The sequence below is a fragment of the Plectropomus leopardus genome, chromosome 20 (genome assembly GCF_026936395.1).
Source record: "Plectropomus leopardus strain MGB_pleo_1.0 chromosome 20, ASM2693639v1, whole genome shotgun sequence".
NCBI lineage: Eukaryota > Metazoa > Chordata > Actinopteri > Perciformes > Serranidae > Plectropomus > Plectropomus leopardus.
In genome coordinates this window covers 15,795,248-15,818,389 of record NC_142195.1, presented here as the reverse complement: position 1 = coordinate 15,818,389, position 23,142 = coordinate 15,795,248, and the positions used below count along the sequence as shown (strand labels likewise).

The 23,142-nt window shown below is 38.5% G+C and overlaps 1 protein-coding gene across 1 annotated transcript; it reads left to right on the top strand.

The window, feature by feature from the left end:
* Positions 1-12,010: 12,010 nt before the first annotated feature.
* On the top strand, positions 12,011-22,992 carry ggt5b (gamma-glutamyltransferase 5b). Its single transcript, XM_088070775.1, is given in 12 exon segments — positions 12,011-12,349; positions 15,120-15,247; positions 15,330-15,425; positions 16,576-16,771; positions 17,512-17,672; positions 17,816-17,962; positions 18,105-18,250; positions 20,182-20,360; positions 20,464-20,555; positions 20,661-20,770; positions 20,859-20,969; positions 21,198-22,992. Coding segments are annotated over 12 exon segments (1,698 nt in total). The 5' UTR covers positions 12,011-12,164; the 3' UTR covers positions 21,345-22,992.
* The last annotated feature ends 150 nt before the right edge of the window (positions 22,993-23,142 follow it).

The following is a 23,142-nucleotide window of genomic DNA, read 5'->3' as shown; positions in this document are numbered from 1 at the left end:
TGACAAGTCACGCTCGCCCTACAGGGACTTTCCAACTCCTTATATGAAGTTCTTACTGGCAGTGTTTCAAACTGACACCATCCAGTGGCGTATCATACTTCTGCGAGTACTGTTTGGAGGCATTATAAACAGATGCATCCAGCTGCCTTTTTCAAAAAGGGGCTTTCGGTATTGGTGTCTGAAGTCGAAATTACTAACCAAGAGGTGGTATCTGAAGAGTTGTAGATGAGAATGACTGCATATTATACTATGACATTTTTAGTGACTTATTTTTAGAAAATATTATACTTATACTTTTTAGGACCTTTTTAGGACATACTAACACTTTTTAATACACCTGAAAGTCATGAAATAGAGACAGCACAGTGTTTTTACCCACAGCAGCTGAGCGACAGCTTCTGCTGGGGTACTGAAACACTTGCACAAACCACTCACAGCATGGTTGCTTTTTTTCTTTTCTTTTTTCTTGATATTTTTTTAATCATGTATTGCTGGGAACATTTTGAACATATCTGAATTTCAGGTAATAGTATGTATTAAAATTACTGCCAAGCTGTGTCCTAATTGTAGTGTAACTATATGTTAAAGACTCATAGACTCACATCAAGGTCACAATAATAAAGAAAAACATTAAAAAGGATTACAAAAAAATGATGACAAAGTGAAGTCATTTTACAAACTTCAGCTGTTTTGAGCTATAAATAGTAACATAACCTTTTTAGAATTAACACAGAGGCGGCACTTATTCATTAGTCAGCACGGGGATAAACAAACAACTGCAATGTGACATACTAAACAGAACTATAGGCTATAAGACAAGAACATTGTAAAATAAAACAAGATTATTTTATCACGCCCTGCTAAATGTTGGGAAAAAATACTGTGTCCATGTTGGACATTAACATTTTTTTTGCAGTAAATGACTTGTTAGAAATAAAAAAATAAAAATAAAAACTCACAATTTATCAGATCATCTATTCTCTTATATTCAAACAAATTCCCTTTTTTTCAGCCACGGTTGTCTAATCTTCATATACACAAATATCTCACTGTGATGGGTACATTTGATATATATTTATTATTATTATTACACTGTTTAAAATGCATAAATTAAAATAACTGACAAATAGCATTTCAATTAAATTGTATTTATATGAGTTCATATGACAATTAAGTTAATTAAATTGAACTGAATTGCATTTTTACTCCAAACCTATGGGGTCCAAACCTATGGAAAAAATGTTTCTTGTTTCGTTAAAATTAAATTACAAACATAATAAACTTAGCAAATAAAACCTCTGTTTATTTTCTTTTAAAAGCTTTCAATATTTTTGACAATACTTTATATATCTCTGAATATAATATATAATATAATAATATTGAATTTTTGATCATAACTCAAATTAAAATTCAATTTTCTTTTCAACTTTTGTGAGTCACAAATATTTTTATTTTGTGCACACAATGTTGTTGCATAATATGGGTATAATATTGGTGCCAATGTGTGAACATAGCGGAATATTTTACTGTTGGTTACTCAAAATAGAAACAGCAATATTCAAAAGGGGAAAAAAATGCACTGAAAATAAAAGCGTGACAATCCATCAGCTTCACCCCATCTGCACACCTACGGTCATAATTCTCACAGCAGATGTCCGGGGATGCAGGGCAAAAGTGTGTAATGATGTTAATACACGGAGCCAATTAGACACTGCAGCTCTCACGAACTGTGTTTCATAGTGCAAAGCTGAGAAATGAGCAGATTTTTGCCCTCCTCTCTCTGGGGAATTTTTGTTCTCTGACATCTGTGTCTCTGTCTCCTCTGCTCCAGGGAGACAAATATCTTCACTCCATCGCTCCCGTCCTCCCCCCTCTTCAGCATGCTTGCTTTAACTCCTCTTCTACCTTTTTATCCTCTGCATCTCATCCAGTGCAAGCAAGTGTCACCAATGCTGAACCATTGTTACTCTGCACCATCACAATCAGGTGCAGTTACACTCTGCATACTATCAACATCTCCTCCTCATCTGAGATAATCGGTGGAAATTCTGATGTTTTGGTCTTGAATTAAGACGTGAATTTTGTTTATTATCATTTTATCTTTTTCTATCTGTATGACTTTCTCTTTATTTGTCCTTCCATCCCTCACTTGCTCTCTCCCCTTTTGCAGACACTGGGATGCAGCAGGGGACGCACAAGCCTCAGGGTGCAATATGGCCCATTTCATGTCCACAGAGATGGCGAGAGTAAAAAAACAACGGTGTAGTAATCAACAAAATAAACACCTATGTTAAAAAGACCAAACACAGAGAAAAAAATTAATAAAAGAAATAACTAAAAAAGACAGCACTGCTCGTTGCTCAAAAAATCTGACCAAAAATCAAGTTACGTGTTGTTTTTTTTACTCTTTAGGGGGCCATGTCACATTCTATTTTTGCACTTATCCCCCAATCCACCCCAACATCACCCGCTCCAACTCTCAGGGTCAGATGGCCAAACAAACTTTCATGGCGAGTGCTGTGATGCACACAGCTGCTGCTTTGCACTCACACAACACAAGTGTTAGGAATATTCTGTAATATTTTGTCAAGTCTTTGATTAAATAAAACTAGAATTACCACCTAATGGTTGCATACATCCGTGAACCAGTAAAGTTTTCATACATGTCTGTCCAGACTCATATGTAGCCATGACAGTTGATAATGCTTCAATTAGGCAATGAAAGATGCTACAAAAAAGCTATATATTCTGAAACATGGAAGCTTCACACACATCTTCAACCCGGCAGCACAGCAGATCTGTACAATCAGCACAGTTTCAAGGTGGACACCCAAGATTAGTGTCATCAATTCAATATCTGAACAAATGACTCCATTTCTGTGAGCGTTATGAAGTTGAATAATATCCAGAAAAGTGTTTTTGCAGAACATTATGATGTCACAGTGACCTTTGACCTTTTGAATTTAAAATGTCATCACTTCATCATCTTGTTCTAGTGGACATTTGTGTTTTTGTCATGATTAGGATTAGGATTTTGAAATGTCTGTGAGGTCACAGTGATAAACTTGACATTTGACCACGAAATTCGAACAAGTTCATCCTTGAATCCAAGTGGATGTTTCTGCTAAATTTGAAGGCATTTTGTCACTTGAGATATTGCTCTCAAAAGACTTAAACAAACGAGGACACAGTGACCTCTGACCACCAAATTCTAATCTCTTCATTATTAAATCCAAGTGGACATTTATGCCAAATTTGAAGAAATTCCCTCAAGACATTCTTGAGATATCATTGAAAACATAATGCCTCCAACCACGTCTGTTTCCAGCATGGAAGCAAAAGAAGTATGAAGACACAGAGAAACATATAGGGTCAAACTTTTCTTGCAGTAATTTTTGGAAACCTTTCAAAAACCTGAGTTATATTCTCAGAGAAAGGACACAAACAAATATATTAACTTGGCTTTTTAAGTGGGAGCGATATTAACATGGATTAAATGAGGATATATCATATGTTCTTTGACAAATAAACCCCCAAATTAGTAAAACTGAATTATGTACATTTTTGTGGCAATTTATATTTAATGCCAATAAGGCACATTTAAGGTAGAAATGCAAACAAAGCCAACTTTTACGCCCTGGACTGTTCTCGTTACAGTGACACAGGACCGTTTTTTCTTTTAATCCTTAAGAGATCCTTCTCGCTGACTCTCACTGTGTCTCTGATCACACCTTGCATCCCTATTAACCCCGTCCCCTGGTGCAGTTTGGTGTCACTGAAAGATTAATCAGCGGGGTGAATAATTAACCACATAGCAGCTTGGGGCTTACAAGGTGAAGAAAGAGCCCCCTCATCTGAAACATCAAAACATTTTGCCCACTCATCTAATGAGCACTTTCTGTAGGATGTAATGTCAACACTACAATAACACATTCAGGATCACATGGAAGCAGGGCGAACCTGATACCTTGACAAAGTTCAGATGAAAGCCCTGCTGTCATCAACAGACTGATATGATAATTAACTGCACACTCCAATGAACCAAAGCACAACTCATTATCATAATAATCAAATATTTATTCATAAGGACAGTCAGTTGCTCTTAATCTTAACTCTCTAACCTCTTCAAAGTTTACATTTCTGTGATCAATAATGTCTCACAGCTATGCAATGTCGCTCCTAGACCATAATGTGACAGATGCTTAAACTATCCAAAGTAAAGCACCAAACTTTATTAATGTATAATGGAAATAATTATAACAATGCAAATTCATGATGGGTTTACCTCACTTTACACAAAACTTCATAGTGATTCTGTCCAGTTAAGTATTTCTGTCCTGATTCTCACGAAATTTAAAAAGTGGCCTGAAATATGGGGATAAAAATAAAACACCAATAAAAAAAATAGCACTAAGATTAAAGGAACAGTTCAACCTAAAATCAAAATACAAATTTTCCCCTGTAGTACTATTTATCAGTCTAGATTATTTAGGTGTGAGTTGCTGAATGATGAAGGTATCAGCTGTAGAGATTTCTGCCTTCTCAAATATAATGGAACTAGATGACACACTGCTTGTGGTGTTTTGAAAAACTCAACAGCAATATTTCTTTCCACAGACCATGACTCAGTTACTTGAAATATTCTGCAGGCCTTTTTATGAGCAGTTTCATATAGGAACTTCTTTCTTTCTATTAAACCACACCTGCAAACCATATCACTGTGCAGAAGGAGGTGTGCATCTACTCATGGACAAGAGGCATGAATGGCATCCTCCTCATCTGAGCTGCAATGTTAGCTCAGTGTTGCTAAAGATGCAAGCTTCTCTCTCTGCACTGATATGCCAAAAAAACACCCGATGGCAAACTCGGCTCATATACATGTAATCAGAACTACATCACTTTGGAAATATTAGTATATTTATAAAAAAGTACAAAAATAATGCATCCATGGTTTTTCAAAAGTATAAAATGGCAACATTTTCTTCTGGCTATACTGGGCTATTTAAAGATGAAAATAACTTATTTATAAACTTATTTTGGAAGATTTAGCATTGGTCGCAGGGTTGAAATGTAATAATAGTTGCCAAACTGGTTTGAAATTTTGAAGTAAATAAAACACTTGATAGCTAGCTGGGCAAGTTGGACTAACAAAACGTCAAAAACAAAGCAGCCATATTCTTGAAAAGACTCTCTGAATGAGTGGGTATAAGGACCTGATGACGTGTTAAAGTGCTTATTTCCAATCAGCCACAGCTGTAGGAGGGAGGTATTAATTCCTTTGAGCTTAAACTGCTTAATTTCCACCCACTCCAATAATGGTTTCATCACCGTAAATGGAGGGCTGTTGCAGGTTCAGTCAGTGTTGCTGTTACCAGACACAGCAGGTGTGTTTCACTTTGAATGTGGAGAGTAAACGAGTGAAATAAAGACTATGGTAACTTAGAACTGAATTTTTCCTCATGAAGAACAAATATGCTAAATACAGCTGTTATTGAGGTAATTTCAAAGAGTCTGCTATATTTATGTTAAGACCCCTAATATATTCACATCAGGAAAAAATATGCATAAAAAAATATTCATTTGTAAAGAGTAACAAATTGTGGAATAACATTTCTGCTTTGCATGAAACGTATGTAGTTCATAATATTACTCATATTAATTTTAGTCTGTTTTCTTTAGCGTTTGTTGTAAATGTGCTGCTAAAAAACATAGCTGCCTAAATGTACTGCACTAAAGTGAAAAGAGAGTGTTTTTGAAATGATGCATTATCTATGAAATCAGTATCAGTATCATCTATACTCCAAATTATCTTAAATGTACTCGTAATTATCTTATATTTACCCGGCTGCTCTACTCCAACTCTTCAGTGTGACTCATCCTGATGAAAATTGTTTTGGAACTAGTTATGCCTCAGAGAGAGATAAAAAAAGGTCACTCATCTGTCCATCAGCTTCAGAGTGTATTGTAATGATTGTTAGCAATTATATAATCCAAACTTCTTGTTAACAAAGACAAGACAAGTGAGTGTTTTGGATCGTGTATCCTGAAAAATTTAAAAGGTCACAGACTGCAAAAAGAAGGAAAAATGCAAGTGACTGGAAGACTTAGAGCCAAAAAGGTGCAGTGCACACAGGATGGTGGATGTGAGTGAATAGGGGATGGCATGGGTGGGTGGGGGGTGATTTGACGCTGGGAGGGTAGAATAATAACTATGCACTATTTATAGGAACGCAATGACCTACAGTGGCATCGTTGCAAAATATGCTCCTGCACCATCTCTGTGTGCTGCTCAGCCGTGAAGATATTAAGGATGACACATTATTGTATTTTATTGAAATAAATTGGCTTCATAATTGAAAATAAAGTAAATGATACACCTCCTGGTGATTACAATAAATACCTTTAGGCATTCATTCATAAAAAGAATAGGTCATGTGGCTGTGACATTAAACTAATGCAACAACAATTAACATCTAACAACATATAACATGTATGTGTTTTCTGGCTAGCTTTTCTATTTGCAGGTGTGATCATAAAGGTCATTAGTTACTCTGTGTAACTTTGTGTGTACAAATTCTACACAGATGCACAGATGCAATACACTTGAGCAGCAGACTATTATCTCTGTCAGTTAATACACGGTAAAATGTGTCAAAACATCATTGAGTATTTCTGTGGAACTCCAGTACTGAATTTTGTCCCTTGATTTGTCTCAAGGAAAATGGTATCAAAATGAAGTTGCGTGTGATTGTAACCCTGCATTCATGTTATTGGAAAAATCTGAAAAATTAGTTCCTGATGAGAAAAATTAACATGAACATTCCCTCAAGTCAGGAAAACTTAGGAACATGCCGAAAATTTTGGTACATGACTTGCCGACGTCACTCAAATCAGGGCGGACAGAAGTAAATATCGAGTTTATAGTAAGAACTTTTTTCAGTTCACATACTGCATATCATCATTACCATATCATTAACAACATCGTCTGCAGCATCGTTGTTGTTTCCACATTAAAGCTGAACATGTCAAAGTCAGAGGAACGACTTTCTGCCTCAGAGAATGGGACCATCTGAGGGTCACGTGAAATCAACATTAGAGTGCAGGCAGGTCTAAAGGGTCACCAGGTGGGCACCCTTGAGTTGGGGCCCACAACAGCAAGACGGCTGTGGTGTAGACACACCATGTCAAGCTAGCAAGAATGCTGCTAAACCCACCAAGCAACAGCTAGATAGTCACCCTCAGCTATCCCGTTTCAGCAAGCAAAACATCACACACTCCGATGTCAGACAGAGTAGCATGCCCACTGAGCCACACATGAGCCCAAACAACCTGTGATCTAGCATTGCAAGTATCATGTCATACCAAGGAGCATGCTGCCTGAGTCACTGTATGACAAAACAATGCTCTAAAGCTCCCTCACCTCTGCAGTCAACAAAGCTAACACTTCTGTTTTACACCATTAACCAACAACATGCAGCTAGATATTGATCAAAGAGCAGTCAGACTGTCTACCTGTAGATGACTAGCAGCATGCTGCTGAATCCACCAAACAAATCAGGCCAGACGCTTCAGCTACAACATTCCAGCAAGCAACACATCTTACGCCACTGTCTTAGCATTACAATAAGTTTTGGACTTACCGATCTTTGCTCCGGTGACTTTGCTTTCTTCTAACTCACAGCCACTGACTGGATTTGGCAGCAGTGTCAGTCATGTTGTTCACTGCCAGCTTTAAGCTCTGCCCTCTCATTCCCAAGGAAATACACATCTGCAAACTATGTCAGCTATTGAAACAATTTTTCTTTCAGTGCTTTCTGTCAAATAAAGTAAATAAGTAAAATAAATAAAATAAAATGTAATAAAAAAATGGTTTGGGCTCAAATTGAAACATTTTGCCAGGAGCCCTAAGGCTAAAGACTAGGACAGAACTCCAATTCAACTTTTGATATTGCCACAGGGATGTTTCAACTAAGATGCCCTTCTTCAGTGAGTATCTGGCAATGTCACAAAAACATACACAGCTGGGGTTAATTTTAGATGATCAGTATAACAAGTAGATCTCAGCAGGGGGAGCCAAAACCTTTCCTAGCACAGAATCTCATGGAGTGGAGTAATGTAAGAAATAATGAGAAAACAACACAAAAAGAAAAACCCTGTAAAACATCCACCACTGGACAGACCTTAGGTGTCCAACTTCTGCTCCAAATGCTTAATACTGAATGTTTTTAGGTCATTTTTATCCACCCCCCTTTTGGGTTTTACTTCCTCCCAGCTGAGGATGTTGGCGGGGTGCTGCTATATCACCGGACTCGAACAGCAACTTATTTTGCATTTTGCACATAAAAATCATCTGGTAAACTAGATAAAGGTGGCAGTTTCCTGCTGAAAATGTACACCCCCCCCCCCTTGTTGACGTTTTAACCAGCCATAGGCAGCACTGGACAGAAAGCAGTATCAGCAGGCTCTCCCTCAGCATTGAAATGTTATCTTACAAAATGTATGTATCATTCAATTGCACCATAAAGACAAATTTGAAACCAGTGGTGTTGTTAAGCATTGGCGTTCAAGGCTTCAGCCTCAAATGTTTTATTAATGGCCCTGGACATCTAAAATAGGCCTAGAAATATATTCTGTTCATGCATTAAAGCCCTGAAAAAAGGTGGAGCTCATTTAAGTGTTTTGTGTACTGCTGGGTAGTTCTACGATAAAAATCATCATTTAGAAATTGATTAGAATTTGTATTATTATTCTGAGTCTTCAAAGAGACTAATACGAATATAGAGCAGTAAAAAGTACAATATTTCTCTCTGAGATGTGGAGGAGTGTAAGTATGAAGTAGCATAAATTGAAAATACTCAATTGCAAGTATGCTACCTAAAAATCCTTTAATGATAGCAGTTGCAAAGTGTTCTGTTTCTACTGAATACTAATCACTAACAACTACTAATATATCTAACACCCCAATTCAAAATTAATCTGGAGAGTAAAAAACTGTTTAATGGATAAATAAGATGCCAAAGTGCATAAAAAATCATCAGATCCTAGAAATGCCCCAGTCTGAAACACGCTGCATATAGTTGTGTCTGGCCAGTTACTATACATATGCTGCTATGTAATCTGCATTTTAGATAGGGATGAAGATAAAAATCAAAATTTAACAATTTATTCTAGAAAAAAAACTACTTAAAATCCTGCTAAGTGTTGGTGTTAATATTGGTTAGTTAAAACAATTCATTTTTAATTAAGATTTGATTCAGTATCATGAGAAGCAATGGCAAAACAGCTGACTGTCACTGCACTGGACTCTTATGGTTCCTAAGGATTGTGCCCCAGCTGAGGGTCAGCACCCTGGACAGCGACAGTCAATGCCACCTGTGCCACAGCACATTCAGCACCTCGGTCAGCAACTGCCACTGAGGACTACCAGGGACAGTCAAGCAGAGCTTCATGTAGAGGCCGTCAGGATCTGTCAGGGCCTGTAAGTTTGCATCTTGCCTGCTGCTTGTGCTCTGCTGGAGATAACATTATTGCATCTGTTCAATCCATCCAGAATGAATTTAGGAACCACATAATTTAGGAACTAAGTGAAGAGACTTCCAGCACAAAAAGTGATACATCAAGGCAAATCAAGATATAGCAGCACCTATACCAGATCATTCAATTGCAAAGTGGTATTTACCATTCCTCTAAAAAGGCTAACCATGTGTGATCATGTGCAATTAGCTCATGGATTATCAGATCTGCTTTTGTACATCCTAGCTGGCAGATCTGGCAGTCTCCCTGTTGCATGCCCAGTCTTGTTGCGTGTTGCTGCATTCACCTACAGGGCTGAAATTCAATGTGTTTGGGTGGAGCTTTGTGGTGTTATTGTTAACTTTACTGAATCAACTTTCACCTGAAGTTAAAATGAGTCAAGTTGGAGATAGATTGTATGAAGTGTTTGGAGCTGTGTTTTGCTCAAGGGAGCAGTGTTCCTAGTATGGGCTTGTGCTACTGTACACAGCTTAAGGGTAGACTGGCCATCTGGAGATTTTGGGGATTGTCAATATGTGCTGCAATATCAAAACCACACAGACATTTTATTCTGTGTGGTATCCCCTGAGTAGTCTGGGGGGTCATTTGAGCACAGGTGAGTGAGAGGTTACAAGTATGTATCAGCTGTACAATAATGTGAACTTTTACATCATGTTATGGCTATCCATCCCATGATTTTTGAGATATTTCAGTCTGGACCAAAGTGGCGGACCAACCAAAACTTAACCCCCCAAACTAAGATCAACGAACTAGTGGCAATAAAGAATAACTGTTGTTTCACCTCACATTGTCTATGTCTTAGCCAAAAAGTTGCACTTGGACTACAGCCAATGGCCAATCAGCACATTCATTCTGTGCCTGTGTGACAAGAAACAACTCTCTGCACCAGCATGGGTGGTCGTCTGTATTCGTCATTCAAAAAAGGAAACCAAAACACAGAGGGTTCAAGACACTAGTTAGCCAGTTAGCACATTAACAACACAACCTGATGTTGAAAGGACAAAGGATATTTATCATGTGGTAGTGAGAAATCACACAAACATTTATGACCCATTTCTGTTAAATTGGGTAAAAAAATTATATGATATAACAAGTTTGTTTTCATCTCTCACTTTCTTGGCGTTCCTCATTTCTAAAGCACTGAGCTGGACTGCCAATCACAGTGATTTCATTTACTGGCATGCTCGGCTGGTTCTGGGGCTGATTCAATATGATCACTTGGCCAAAAAAAACAGGGGACAAAAGGCCAACTAGTCCCAATGGAGCAGGACAAACAACAAAAACAAGGGCGGCAAACTCTCACCAACAGCCTGACATTGACATAAGGCACACCAAAGGAGATGGTAATTGACTTCAGAAGAACCAAGAAGAAAATCCAACACACCCTCACATACATGGAAAAGCAGTGAAACAGGCCCAGCTCTCACAGAAAGTGCTGTTACATTTCTACAGAAGCATCATCAAGAGCATCCTGACTAACTGCTCCACTGTGCTGTATTTCAGCTGCAACCTCTGAGTTAAAAGACCTGCACCGTGTGGTGAAGGCAGCCCAGCACATTGTTAGGATGGAGTTCTCAGACCTGGACTCTATCTATCATCTGACTGAGAAAAGCAGCTAGCAGCATTATCAAGGACACCACACACTTCCTGTTTTAACACCGGCCCTCTTGCAAACAGCTCAAGACAATCAAATCCCACACCAATAGACCGAAGAGAAGCTTTTTCCCCACACATATCTGCACGGTACAAATAACACAACTTGAAACTGGACCTCAGAACTGTGTCTGCTATCACCAAACATAACAGATTACAGGAACACAAACACACACACACACACGCACACGCACACACACACACACACACACACACACACACACACACACACACACACACACACACACACACACACACACACACACAGATGAGCCTAGCAAACATTTGCCAGAATATGATGAGAACAAAGATCTTCTATCTCCTTCAGTGCAGGGGCATAGGTTTCTTTTCAACATACATGAAACAGGGATTTGTTGGTTACTGGGGGAAGATTTTGTGCATCAAATACTTAATTTACTTATTTTTTAAGTTTTTTACACAGTCCTTTCTGTATCAATTTATGGTGTTAATGTCTTAAATTTGTTAAAATAAATGTCCTCTGCTACTTTGAAATATTGAGGGAGGACGTGTCATACCCCCCCAAATATTACACCTATGATTCAGTGTGATAAAATGGTAGAGAAGGGGATTAGGGGAAATGGAGCTGCTGGAGAAGAAAGACAAAAGGTTGCAAACTCTGCCAAGTTTTCTGGAATTGATAAAACACTGAAATCATTTACGACATTTCAGATTATCATTAAACTTCTGGGAATTAGCGTGGAGTCATGGATATTCCCCCAGTTCTGGAGGGTGGCAGTGGGATATTAAAAACAGACTTGCTCGCTGTGGTCATTGTGGTAGTGATGCTCTATCTCCGTCCCTCTGCTCCCCACTTTCACTTCAACACAGTAGACACAGAGAGTTGATATAGGGAGGGGTAAACCCACCTTCGGGGCTAGGCAGTGTTCATATGCGCGCGCCGAGCGGCAGCAGCAACAGTTTCCCTGCAACACAAAGTTTTCTGCACAGCAGTTTAAATGGCTCATAAAAGAAAGCCGTGGATGGTGTGCTGCTTCATCTTGGCTGGTTTACTTTGCGCGGTTGCTGTCGTCTGTTTGTGCATCGTCTGGCTCGTGGACAGTGGTGTCCACAAGTGTCCAAGCGGGAGCTTTACGCACGCGGCTGTGTCTGCAGACTCGCAACGGTGCTCGGAGATCGGCAGGTAAGTCACTTTCTGCACACTTTTTCCTCAGTCTAAAGAAATCAGCGCTGAATTTGACCTGTTTAGCTCGACACACTTTATCTAAAACTTTCACATTAGAGCTTGAATTATGTTTTTTTTTTCTTTTTGGGGGGAATTTGGAGGCGAATAAAGTTGTGGTAGAATTACAGTCCTCCTATCATATACTTCTTTATTCACAGAGATGACTTTACTTTAAAGCTCTGTGTGCTATCAGGCTGCACCTCCCCCTGCTCTGTGGCTGAGATAAAAAGCTGAACTGAGCAATGGGATAAGCAGTTTAAGAGATTTGATAGGCTCTGTTTGAAGAATAGAGATAATGCCTGCAGAACTGTGTGCAGACAGGCCCTGATTCTCTTCACTTCTTGTTGATTTATTTCAAAACTACCCTTGCTGGATGTGACTGTAAGAAAGAAACAGGTTTCCAAACCCTCACACTGATGTTAATCTATCTGATATGGAGGCAATAGATTTATTTGATGCATTTATTTGTTCAGCGGTGAGCCACAACGGGGACTTCATTAATCTGTCATCATAGTAACTCCAAGTATAGAAAAAAAGGTGATGTGTTTTTTTTTCCAACACTGGAATGTGCATGAAAGACTTCCTGCTTTTGTGTTCAGTTGCAGAGTTGTTTTGGGGGTTTTTTCTGTGCACATATTCATTTCCCAGTTCACAGCAGAGACAATGCATATGAGCTCCACGAATGATGCATTGGAAACACATTCATCTAATGAGAAAAACTTTCAAGGACAGACTTTTTCCCTATTGAACTGTATCATCTCCATCACACATTCTTCAAAATTTTGGAAGCTAAAGTCTGATACCAGTCTGATAATATATATATATAAGATAAGATAAGATAAGATAAGATAAGATAAGATAAGATAAGATAAGATAAGATAATTTTATTTATCCTTGCAGCAGTTGCAGTCTAAAGTATGAAAGACTCTCTGATCTACAGTTTTTCCAAAGTCACTTTCAATTCTAAGCCAGTGGTTCCCAACTGGTAACATGGGGTCCAGATTTCTCCTTATTCATTACACTGTCAAATCTGGCAACTTAATCTTACTTGAAAAAAAAAATCAGGAAACGGGTTGCCTTGGAAAAAGTTAGTAAATATTTCTTTTAATATTAAGTTATGTTAGTTTATCTAAATGTTACATTTACGTAAAATTTTGTTGTATTTCCGTAATTTTGTAAAGTTGTTGCAATTTAAAAATGACAAGTAAAAGTATTCTGTTCTTTCTAACCATGAGCATCTTTAGTAAATCAAGTTAATCTGACTCAGTTTGGGTATGACATACAAGATTTAATTAAGACTAGTGACTAATGATGAAGTCAGGAGATCTGCAAGTTCTGTTTTTTTAACATATTTAAAAAGACACAAATATGACTGACTAGTTTGCAACCAGCAGAATGCTCAAATATATAGCACAGTGAACTTTTACTGAAGTTGCTAAAACTTAGAAAGATTAAGTTAATGCCACTTCACTTCATCTTCATAAAATTAAGCAAATAAAATTAAATTTTATGTTAACAATTTCATATAAAGTAAACACAACATTACGGTTTTCTAGATTTTTTTTTTACAGTAAAAATCAATTTATCAGTTTCACAGTGGAGTTCAAGGTCCACACATTAGATCCACTTCAATTTCATTTCACAAAAAATGTATGTAAACAACACGTGGGCTTAGAACCCACCCAAGAAATAAAACATACTCCAAGAATAAACAGAGATAGCACTTCAAAATAAAAGCTCTTTGCCAAAACTCACCGTACTTCAAAATACAGTGTGGTTTTATACAAACTTGACACATTCATGAGTCACTTTGCAGTTCCTCAGAGTGGACCCACTTTTGGACTGCCACCCACCAGTTGGGAACCATTGCTCTACTCTAGCTCCTGTTCCAGATATGGAGGGAAAAAATGCAGTAAATCACAGCAAATACAGGTTAGATCACCAAATTAACATTGCTAATCCATTATACACAAAATATTCAATCTGTCTTTCTGTAGACAGTAAATTATTTTTTTTTAAAAAAATCAGTTTATGTTGATTTAAAGACATAAACCAGTATCAACTAATTGTTCATGAGACTCCTCAGGTTACACTCTTCCGATTAGATTTGAGTCCATCATTCTATCTCCTGAGATATTTTCCTCTGTCAAACCTTTCAAACTTCAAGGCCCGAGTCGGCCTGACCATGACAGAGCCCAAACATTCCCAACACTGCTTTCTCCTGTCGCTGAGTGAACACATCTGACCCCATGCCAACCTCTTGGTGAAAGGACCCATTCAGAGCTCTGGGAGACGATTCAGACTAAATCTTACAAGCTCCGGTGTGTTGTTTAATTAAGTTGGATGAGCCTTATTAAACAAATGAGTTGCCATTTTTATGACAGTTTAGTATAGCCAAGTTAAAAAATAAAAAAGCACCACCATGGCCAGCATCTTCCTGGCATTTTGCCCAAGGCTTACCTCACGCATCAAAACATGGTTTAAACTTGCCTCTTGGCAGCACTCTGGTACTCTGACACCCTGAAACACTGAACCCCGAGGTCTGCAGTGATGCATGCAAACATAAAAAATGTGCCTGTGTGTGTGTGTGCGTGTGCGTGTGTGTGTGTGTGTGTGTGTGTGTGTGTGGGTGGGCAAATATGCAGCAAGGAGTCAGAGTTAGTGACTGACTGTGTGTTCACACATTTCCCATAAACCTTATGAACATGACCGGGAATGTGTTTTCCAGGAACATCCTCAAGCAGGGAGGCTCAGCAGTAGATGGCGCCATTGCAGCTCTTCTCTGCACATCTGTGGTCAATCCTCAGAGTATGGGCATCGGAGGAGGCTCTTTCTTTACCATAAGAGATAGAACAGGTGGGTATTCTCATTCATTTGTGCGACTTCATATGGTAATGATTGATTAGCCTGGTTAATCTGATTGTTGATCTCTTCCCAGGCAAAGTTAAAGTCTACAACTTCAGAGAGACCGCCCCGCTACATGTCAATCGTAACCTGTTAAATTACTGTCCCAAATTTTTTGGACAGATCACAGGTAGGCAGATCTGAGAAAGTCTCAGTGGAGACTAAGTGCTAAGGTTAGAAGGTGCTTTATAGTATAAAACATTTTACAAATGTAATTACATTTGTTGATCTGAGGCATGGATGGATTACTGAACAGGCATAATCTCACCCATCTGACACGTACCAACCAGGAAAAGCCATAAAAAGACCACAAAGAGATGCAAAGGAACAGCGAAGAGATATAAAATAACCAAACAAGGGGCAAAACGACCACAAGGAGACACAAAATGACAACTAAGTTGCAAAATGACCAAAAGAGACACAAAATTACCCTAAAGAGACACAAAATTGCCACATTAAGACACAAAATTGCCTCAGAGAACCAAAGGGCTATAAAACAACAGAACACAACCCCAAGAAGACATAAAATGGCTAAAAGATACATCAAATTACTTCAAAGAGATACAAAACAACCGCAAGAAGCCACAAAATGACAAAAAAGCAACACAAAAGACCAAAAGGAGACACAAAATTACCTCAATAATACAAAAAGATATCCAAAGAGGCCCAAACGACTACAAAACGACACAAAATAACCAGATCAAGGATCAAGGATCAAGGATGTCTTTATGTCTATATTTATGCCTGAGGGGCAATTTGCTTCACAACTAGCAGTAGCAACACACAATCTCACAGACCACAGCAATAACTAAAAAACACGGTACAAAAATAAACAATTATCACAAACAAATATCACATGGAACTATTCAGCAGGCTAATGGCAGTTGGAACAAAAGAGCTTTTCAGCCTATTAGTCCTGCATGAAGGAAGGGCGTATTTGGGCCAGACGAGAGCAACAAGGACTCCCTAAAAAGGGGGTGGTTAGATTCATCCAGGATTGCCTGGGCCTTTTTCAGATTCCCGAGTTTGAATAATTACCTCAAAGAGACACTTAACAACCACAGGGAGACACTAACCACACGTGGTGGGCCCTTCACATATCTGTGCCCAGGGGACCATTGTCTCATAATCCTCCCATGCCCGGAAATAGCCAAAAACACAGTCTCTGGTGAATTGCTCCCTTTTCCTTTCCATGTACATTCAGTTTACCTATAGTTTTGATCATTGGTTTCCATCATTTGTTTAAAGCAGCTTCACTGTTTCCCACTTGTACTTTACAGGCAGCCAGTGGATCGGCGTTCCTGGAGAGTTGCGGGGCTATGAGGCAGTTCACCGAGAGTATGGCAAGCTGCCTTGGGCCAAGCTGTTCGAGCCAACAATTAAACTGGCCAGGGAGGGCATCCCTATGCCAGTGTTTCTGGGAAAGCTTTTGAAGTACAAAATGGTGAAAGATCACGTGGAAAACTCATCTCTCTGGTATGGCACCTCACCAACTGCTTGTGACTGAGAGGTATTAAAGGTCTCAAAAAAGGATCACTGTTGGCAAAAATTTTGCGTCAAGAATATCTACTTTTGAGCAATAATAAATTGAGGGCACTGATAAAGTAGCACTGGAGTCTTTTCTCGTGTGTCACTACAGAGGTCCTTGAGCAAAGGGCTGGTTTAACTGTTTTCATGCTTATTTTACATAACCCCTGGGTTAACAATTGACTCGGAGTATTAAACTTTCAGGTTTTCATGTTGTGTAACAGTTTCACCCAGCTGACATGCTCGTTTGAACACTTTTTCGGATTAGTGAAAATGATTGTTTTACTTTAATAGCCGAAGGGTGCGCACTATTAACAGTTCAGGGGTAGGGGTTTACTGACCCAGAGATTAAAGCACCTCCTTTCAGAAATGTTTGAGTGAAATGTTGCTCTTCCACAAATGCACTATTTTAAAAGCTGGGAGTTAAGTGTGTTGAGAAAAGCCTCGAGGCCTGTGTTTGCTTCTTGTCTGCCTCTGCAAAAGTTTATATACAGAAACAAATTTCTGCAGGACATTTGATTGAACATGAAAGAAGCATGTCGTATATTATAATTTGCATGAAACTATCACTCTTTGTTAACAAAGTAACCCAAAGAGGTTACAGTTCCCACAAGTGATAACGTGCAGCATGAGCATCTCTCAGCGTATTGTGTTCTAACATGTTTTCTTACATGAATGCTCTTTTTCAGTGAAGTGTTGTGCTACAAGAACAAAACTGTCCTGGGCACAGGAGCCACCCTAAAGTTTTCTAAACTAGCTGAAACTATGGAAACAATTGCAAAGCAAGGGGCCGATGCCTTCTACACTGGCGAGATTGGACATGACTTAATCAAAGACATAAAAGCTGCAGGTTGGTGCAATTTCAGCATATTGTGCAAGCTTAAAGTATATGTCTGATTAGAAACTTGTATGCAGTGTAAAAAAGAAAAAGTAGAAAAGTGAGGGGAATTAAAGATTCACAAGTTGTTGATATATCCCTCGTGTTTCTCTTAGGTGGCACTTTAAAAATGGAAGATCTGAAGGCCTTCAAGGTGCAGGTGGGCGAAGCGTGGACAGTCAATTTGGGAAATACAAAGATGCACATCCCTCCACCACCTTCCGGGGGCCCCCTGCTTGCTTTCATTCTCAGTCTGATGAAAGGTTTAATATAACATAACCCTTAAAGTGACCTACTGCAGCAGCTGAACTAAATTCCAGCATATTTGGCCTTCACTCTAAGTTGTGAATTCACAGTAGAGCATAATAGGTTAAAGTTGGCTGCTGTTGTTTTTTTTCCCCGCAGGGTTCTCCCTGACTCCACACTCCCTGGATGGTGACCAGAAAATTCAGACGTACCATCGTTACATAGAGGCACTTAAATTCGCTAATGGACAAAGGGGAAGTGTTTGTGATCCTAAATTTGATGACATAAAGGTTAGAATCTAAGATGTTTTTTTCATTATTGTTTATAATATAAATATATAAAATATTCTAAAAGGAAAACAAGTTCAAAAGGCCAAGAGAGTATCTCACTGAATAATAGCTGTTAAAGTTGTACTAAACATATTAATATTAAAAAATTAGATAAGCTTTTCTCAGTAACGAACCTGCAAAGCAACAAAGTGCAGATTTCTGCCAGGTGGTGAGAGCTAGTGGAAGTGGAGTGGTAGATATATTTTGGAGCTGATGAGGGCATGAGGGACAGGTGAGTGATGATTAGCAAGTGGTGTGAACACACTGATGGGAGCAGGCAGTGGGAGTGGCAGGGTATGAAATGACAGCAGAGTTAGAACATAACACACAAACAAACCAAGTCAGTAAATGAATAATGAAGTGTAACTGCAATCCATGACAAGCAGACATGTTTCAGAAGCTAAGAAAAATATGTGCTACAGCCCTGTGCACGAAGCTGTTTTCTAAATCTGGCTCCTGGATAAGCTGAATTGATTTAAATCAAGTTGTCCTTTCAGCTTCCTTACAATCAAGATGGCAGCAAAGATTATACCTTTGGGAGTGAAATATCTCCTATCATGTTGTTCTGTGATGGTGGTGATCCTGTCAGAGTCAGGCTGTTGAAATATCAGTTCTGCCAACCAAACACACAACAAGACACTTATGTCATGTCAAAGACAACCCTGGTTGCTATCAACACTCTTCTAGGGCTCCCAGGATTTAGCTGCCTGTACACAAATTACCAGAGAGTGAGTATCCAGCTGCCAGGCTAAAGATGAGGGATGTGGGTCTACCTGTTGCCCGGCGCTGAGCCGTCCTCCGTCTCTCGGTCAGCTTGCTCTCCATGATCCAACATAGTCTCAGTTCAGCACGCCACTGAGAGTTTATTTGTGGACAACATAGAAAACACCTGGACAATAATGGAAAACAAAAAACTAAACTAACAAAACTTTATGGTGAAAGGAGGAAACTCCACAGTCTTTCTTCCTCACAACACTCAGAAAACATCTCTTCTGAACCACAGCTCCACATCTGCTCTGAATCATTACTTAATTACTTCTGCCCGACCCCTTTCAGACTCACACCTCTCTAACTGTAGGTGAGCCTGTCCCACCAGGACAGTGTGCTGTGACACTGGTAACGGTCTAAATTCACTGCTTAAAACTTACTAGCTGGTCTGGATGGCTGGGGCAAACCACCACCTCCATTGCCAACATGGACAAGCATATTTTTGATGCTGTCAGCTGTAAAAGGGTCTGTTATATCCAGTGGTGGAATGTACCCAAGTACATCTACTCAAGTACTGCACTTACGTTTAAATTTGAGGTAGTTTTTTCTTACTTGACTAGTTTCTTTCCATGCCACTTTGTACTTTTGCTCCACAATGTCTCAGAGGGAAATATTGTAGTTTTTACGTCACTGCATCACTGCATACAAGAGTTATTAAATATGATGTTTTGTTATAAACTAAATAACCAAATAATTCATACAAGTACAGCTGAAATGAACAGTTAATCAATTGGCTGGCAACTATTTTGATAAACTTTTTTTTTCTGAGATTTTGGGGTGTTTTGTTTTGATTATTTCCTAATAATTTCGGGGGGTAAGGTTATGTTTTCTCTGTTTTTTATTGATGGACTTTGTTTTTTTTTTTTTTTTGTTTGTGTCTATTTTCTTTCAGATAAATGTTTTTTGTTTTTTTATAATTTAAAATACATTTTCTGTGTGATTTTTATTATTATTATTTCTCTTTGTTGGATACTTAAACTTTTTATACTGTGAGTACTTTTTCCTGATTATACTTACTTACCTTTTCTTACTTTTACTATTTTTACAGTGTGGCATTAGTACTTCTACTTAATTAAAGGAACTGGATACTTCTTCCTCCACTGCTTATATCCATTTTTCTCATCATGCCCTTTTTTCAGATTTTGATCGATCCCTCCTTCACTGACCGCATCAGGGACATGATTTCTTCAGATGGCACCTATGACAAATCCTACTACAACAATCTTAAGCCCTCCAATGACCACATTGGGACTACACATGTGTCCGTCCTGGATGAAGACGGACTGGCTGTCTCTGCCACCAGCACCATAAACCATTTGTGAGCAGGATGCCTCTTCAAGCAGAATACTTATGTATTTACTTGGAATTATATCAAATATACTGTGATATAATATTTATCAGTCTGCTGTTTTATTTTACAGTTTCGGAGGAGGCATTTACTCTCCACGAACAGGCATCATCCTCAACAACGAGCTGTCTGATTTCTGTGGCAGAGCAGACAACGTGACGGCAGGTGAAGCACAGACACAAACATGCACTTTCAACCTCAGACAACTGAATTAAAGTCATTACTTAAAGTCTCTTTTCCGTCTGATATGGGGTGTAACTGTGGTCACAGGTGAACAGCCTCCTTCCTCTATGACCCCGGTGATACTAGAGACAAAGTCTGGAGGACTCCTTGTGATCGGTGGATCAGGAGGAAGCCAAATCATAACAGCAGTAGCTTTGGTAACTTCATTGAACTCTTTTTGCATATTCTTTGTCGTTTGTCGCTTCCTTATTTGTTTTCTTACATGATTCCCTTTTATTCTTGCAGTCTATAATAAATCGCCTGTGGCTTGGGATGAATCTGACAGAAGCCATTGCTGCGCCTATACTGTTAGTTGACTCCAATAACACTGTGAAATTTGAGCGTGGTTTTGACAAGGTGAGAAACTCGTGTTCTCGTCTTCACTGTCCATTAATGACTTTCAAATTCACTAGACTGTGATCGTCTATCTAATGAATAACATTTCTATTTATGTTAATGAGTTCTGACAGAGATTACCAGGGCGTAATCTGACTACGTCCGCTTCAATTTACCTGTAATCACATTTGAAATCTGAAGTGGGAAGGACAAGTGGTATTAATTTGTGTGTGCTCTGTGTGCCCTCAGGCTGTTATAAATGGCCTCACAGCTCTTGGACACAAATCTAAGGACTGGATATACTTCTTCAATGTAGTCAATGCTGTTGAAAAGGAAAATGGATGCATCGTGGCTGTATCGGACAACAGGAAGATGGGGGTGTCAGCTGGATACTGACCATAGAGACCATGAGGAAGCATCACGTTCCCAACAAAATCTGCCCAAAAGACTGACTGAACCCTCAGCCTTAAGCACAATGAATGTGCCAACAACAAAATGTGAGGGGCTCACAATCTTTTCTAATAAGCAACATAATCAATCAAGACATTCCTAGACTTTAAGGCCCAGTGTTTGGGGTTAAAGGGCAACTATTGAAAGAAATGGTAAACTATGTTTTCATTGTAATCACCTAAAATTAAGTAAGAAGAATCATTGTGTTTTCATTACCTTAGAATAAGCTGTTTATATCTCCATACGAAGTTGGTTCTCCTCCATGGGGTTCTACAGTGGCCTAGGACAGACAAAACACACTGACTCCAGAAAGAACCGTAAATGTTTAGCTACCGTAGTTCATTTACACATTTGGCAGTAAGGAGATGTTTCAGTTCTACAACTTCAGCACTTGATGCTAGCATATTGGGTCTTTTTTCTGTTTTGGTTAGACAATACTGAACTCACTATAATCATTGCGGAGAACTGGAAACGTGTAACTCTGCTCAAAAGAGGTCAAATTTAGCAAGAAACACACGTGTTCTGATTATGGGATTATCTTAATCTCTTTATTTGGAGGCGAACTGAGAGTAGACATTTCTGTCCAAAGTTAGAACAAATTTTGCTTATTCTTTGTCATGTTTTGACTTTTTGTTAATGTGCAGCATTTCAACTTTTAAGTGCACCAAAGAAGTAGATGATAATCTCACTTTGCACAAGAAAACTGTGTGCATGTGCAACTATGGCAAGTGCATAGGGTCATTACAAAAATGGAGTTTACTAGGGACCATAACCAATATTTGGCTAACATTCACCCCAATTATTAGATAATTAGAAAAGTAAATTTGAGTAACCTAAAGAACTTAACAATGTTGTGCTGTTCCCAGATCTCAGCAATTAACTTGGTAGTTGTGACCAAAATAAAATAAAATAAAACATATGAAAATAAGACCCAAGTTGTGATAATAAACCAGACTCCTCCTGTGCGCTGACTGAACTGTTCCATATATGTACATTTGAAACCAGCCAGTCGTCTCGCACACGCACACACTCTTTTATCATATAATTTAAATTATGTAGATTAACACACAGTAGAAGCACCATGAGGCTACCAAGAGCTGCTTTCATGTGCTGTAGTATTACACACTCCTGACCAAAGTGTATTTTTGCAACAGCGAGCCATAAATCTAATCTGCGGCAGTTCAGCAAAACAAAATAAACCGCTGTGTCATGAATGTTTTATTTTTCTGACTGAACTTCTGTGAAAGAATTGCATTGTAAATGAGCCATGTGACCCTTTTAAAGTGAAATCCTGACTGACATGTGAGTTAAAGGCCCAAATTGGGCACTTTTACTGTGACCTTATAGATTTTACTGTATGTTAAACAACCCTGAGCATGCTGTTATCTTTATTTAAAGATTAAGAAATGCTGTTGAATTTCATATAAAAAAAATAATTCACAATGAACACAATTTTCTTAAAAAATGTAAGTGTATTTTCACACCATTAACATGTGATTTTGTATTTTCTGTTTAAATATGTCAAAAACGTTTTGTAAAATTATTACACATTTTTACAACAACACACAATAAAACCCAAAAGTCCAAGCAAAAATGAGTCTCTGTTCTTTAATTGACGTACTTTTCAACTACAGTATTTCTTGAGCTCATACCAGCTCATATATTTGTTCAACCCAAAAACCTTTAATATTTTTTTTCACTGTAAACTTCAGCTCTTTAAACATTTATCCTTTGTTGTTAGTAT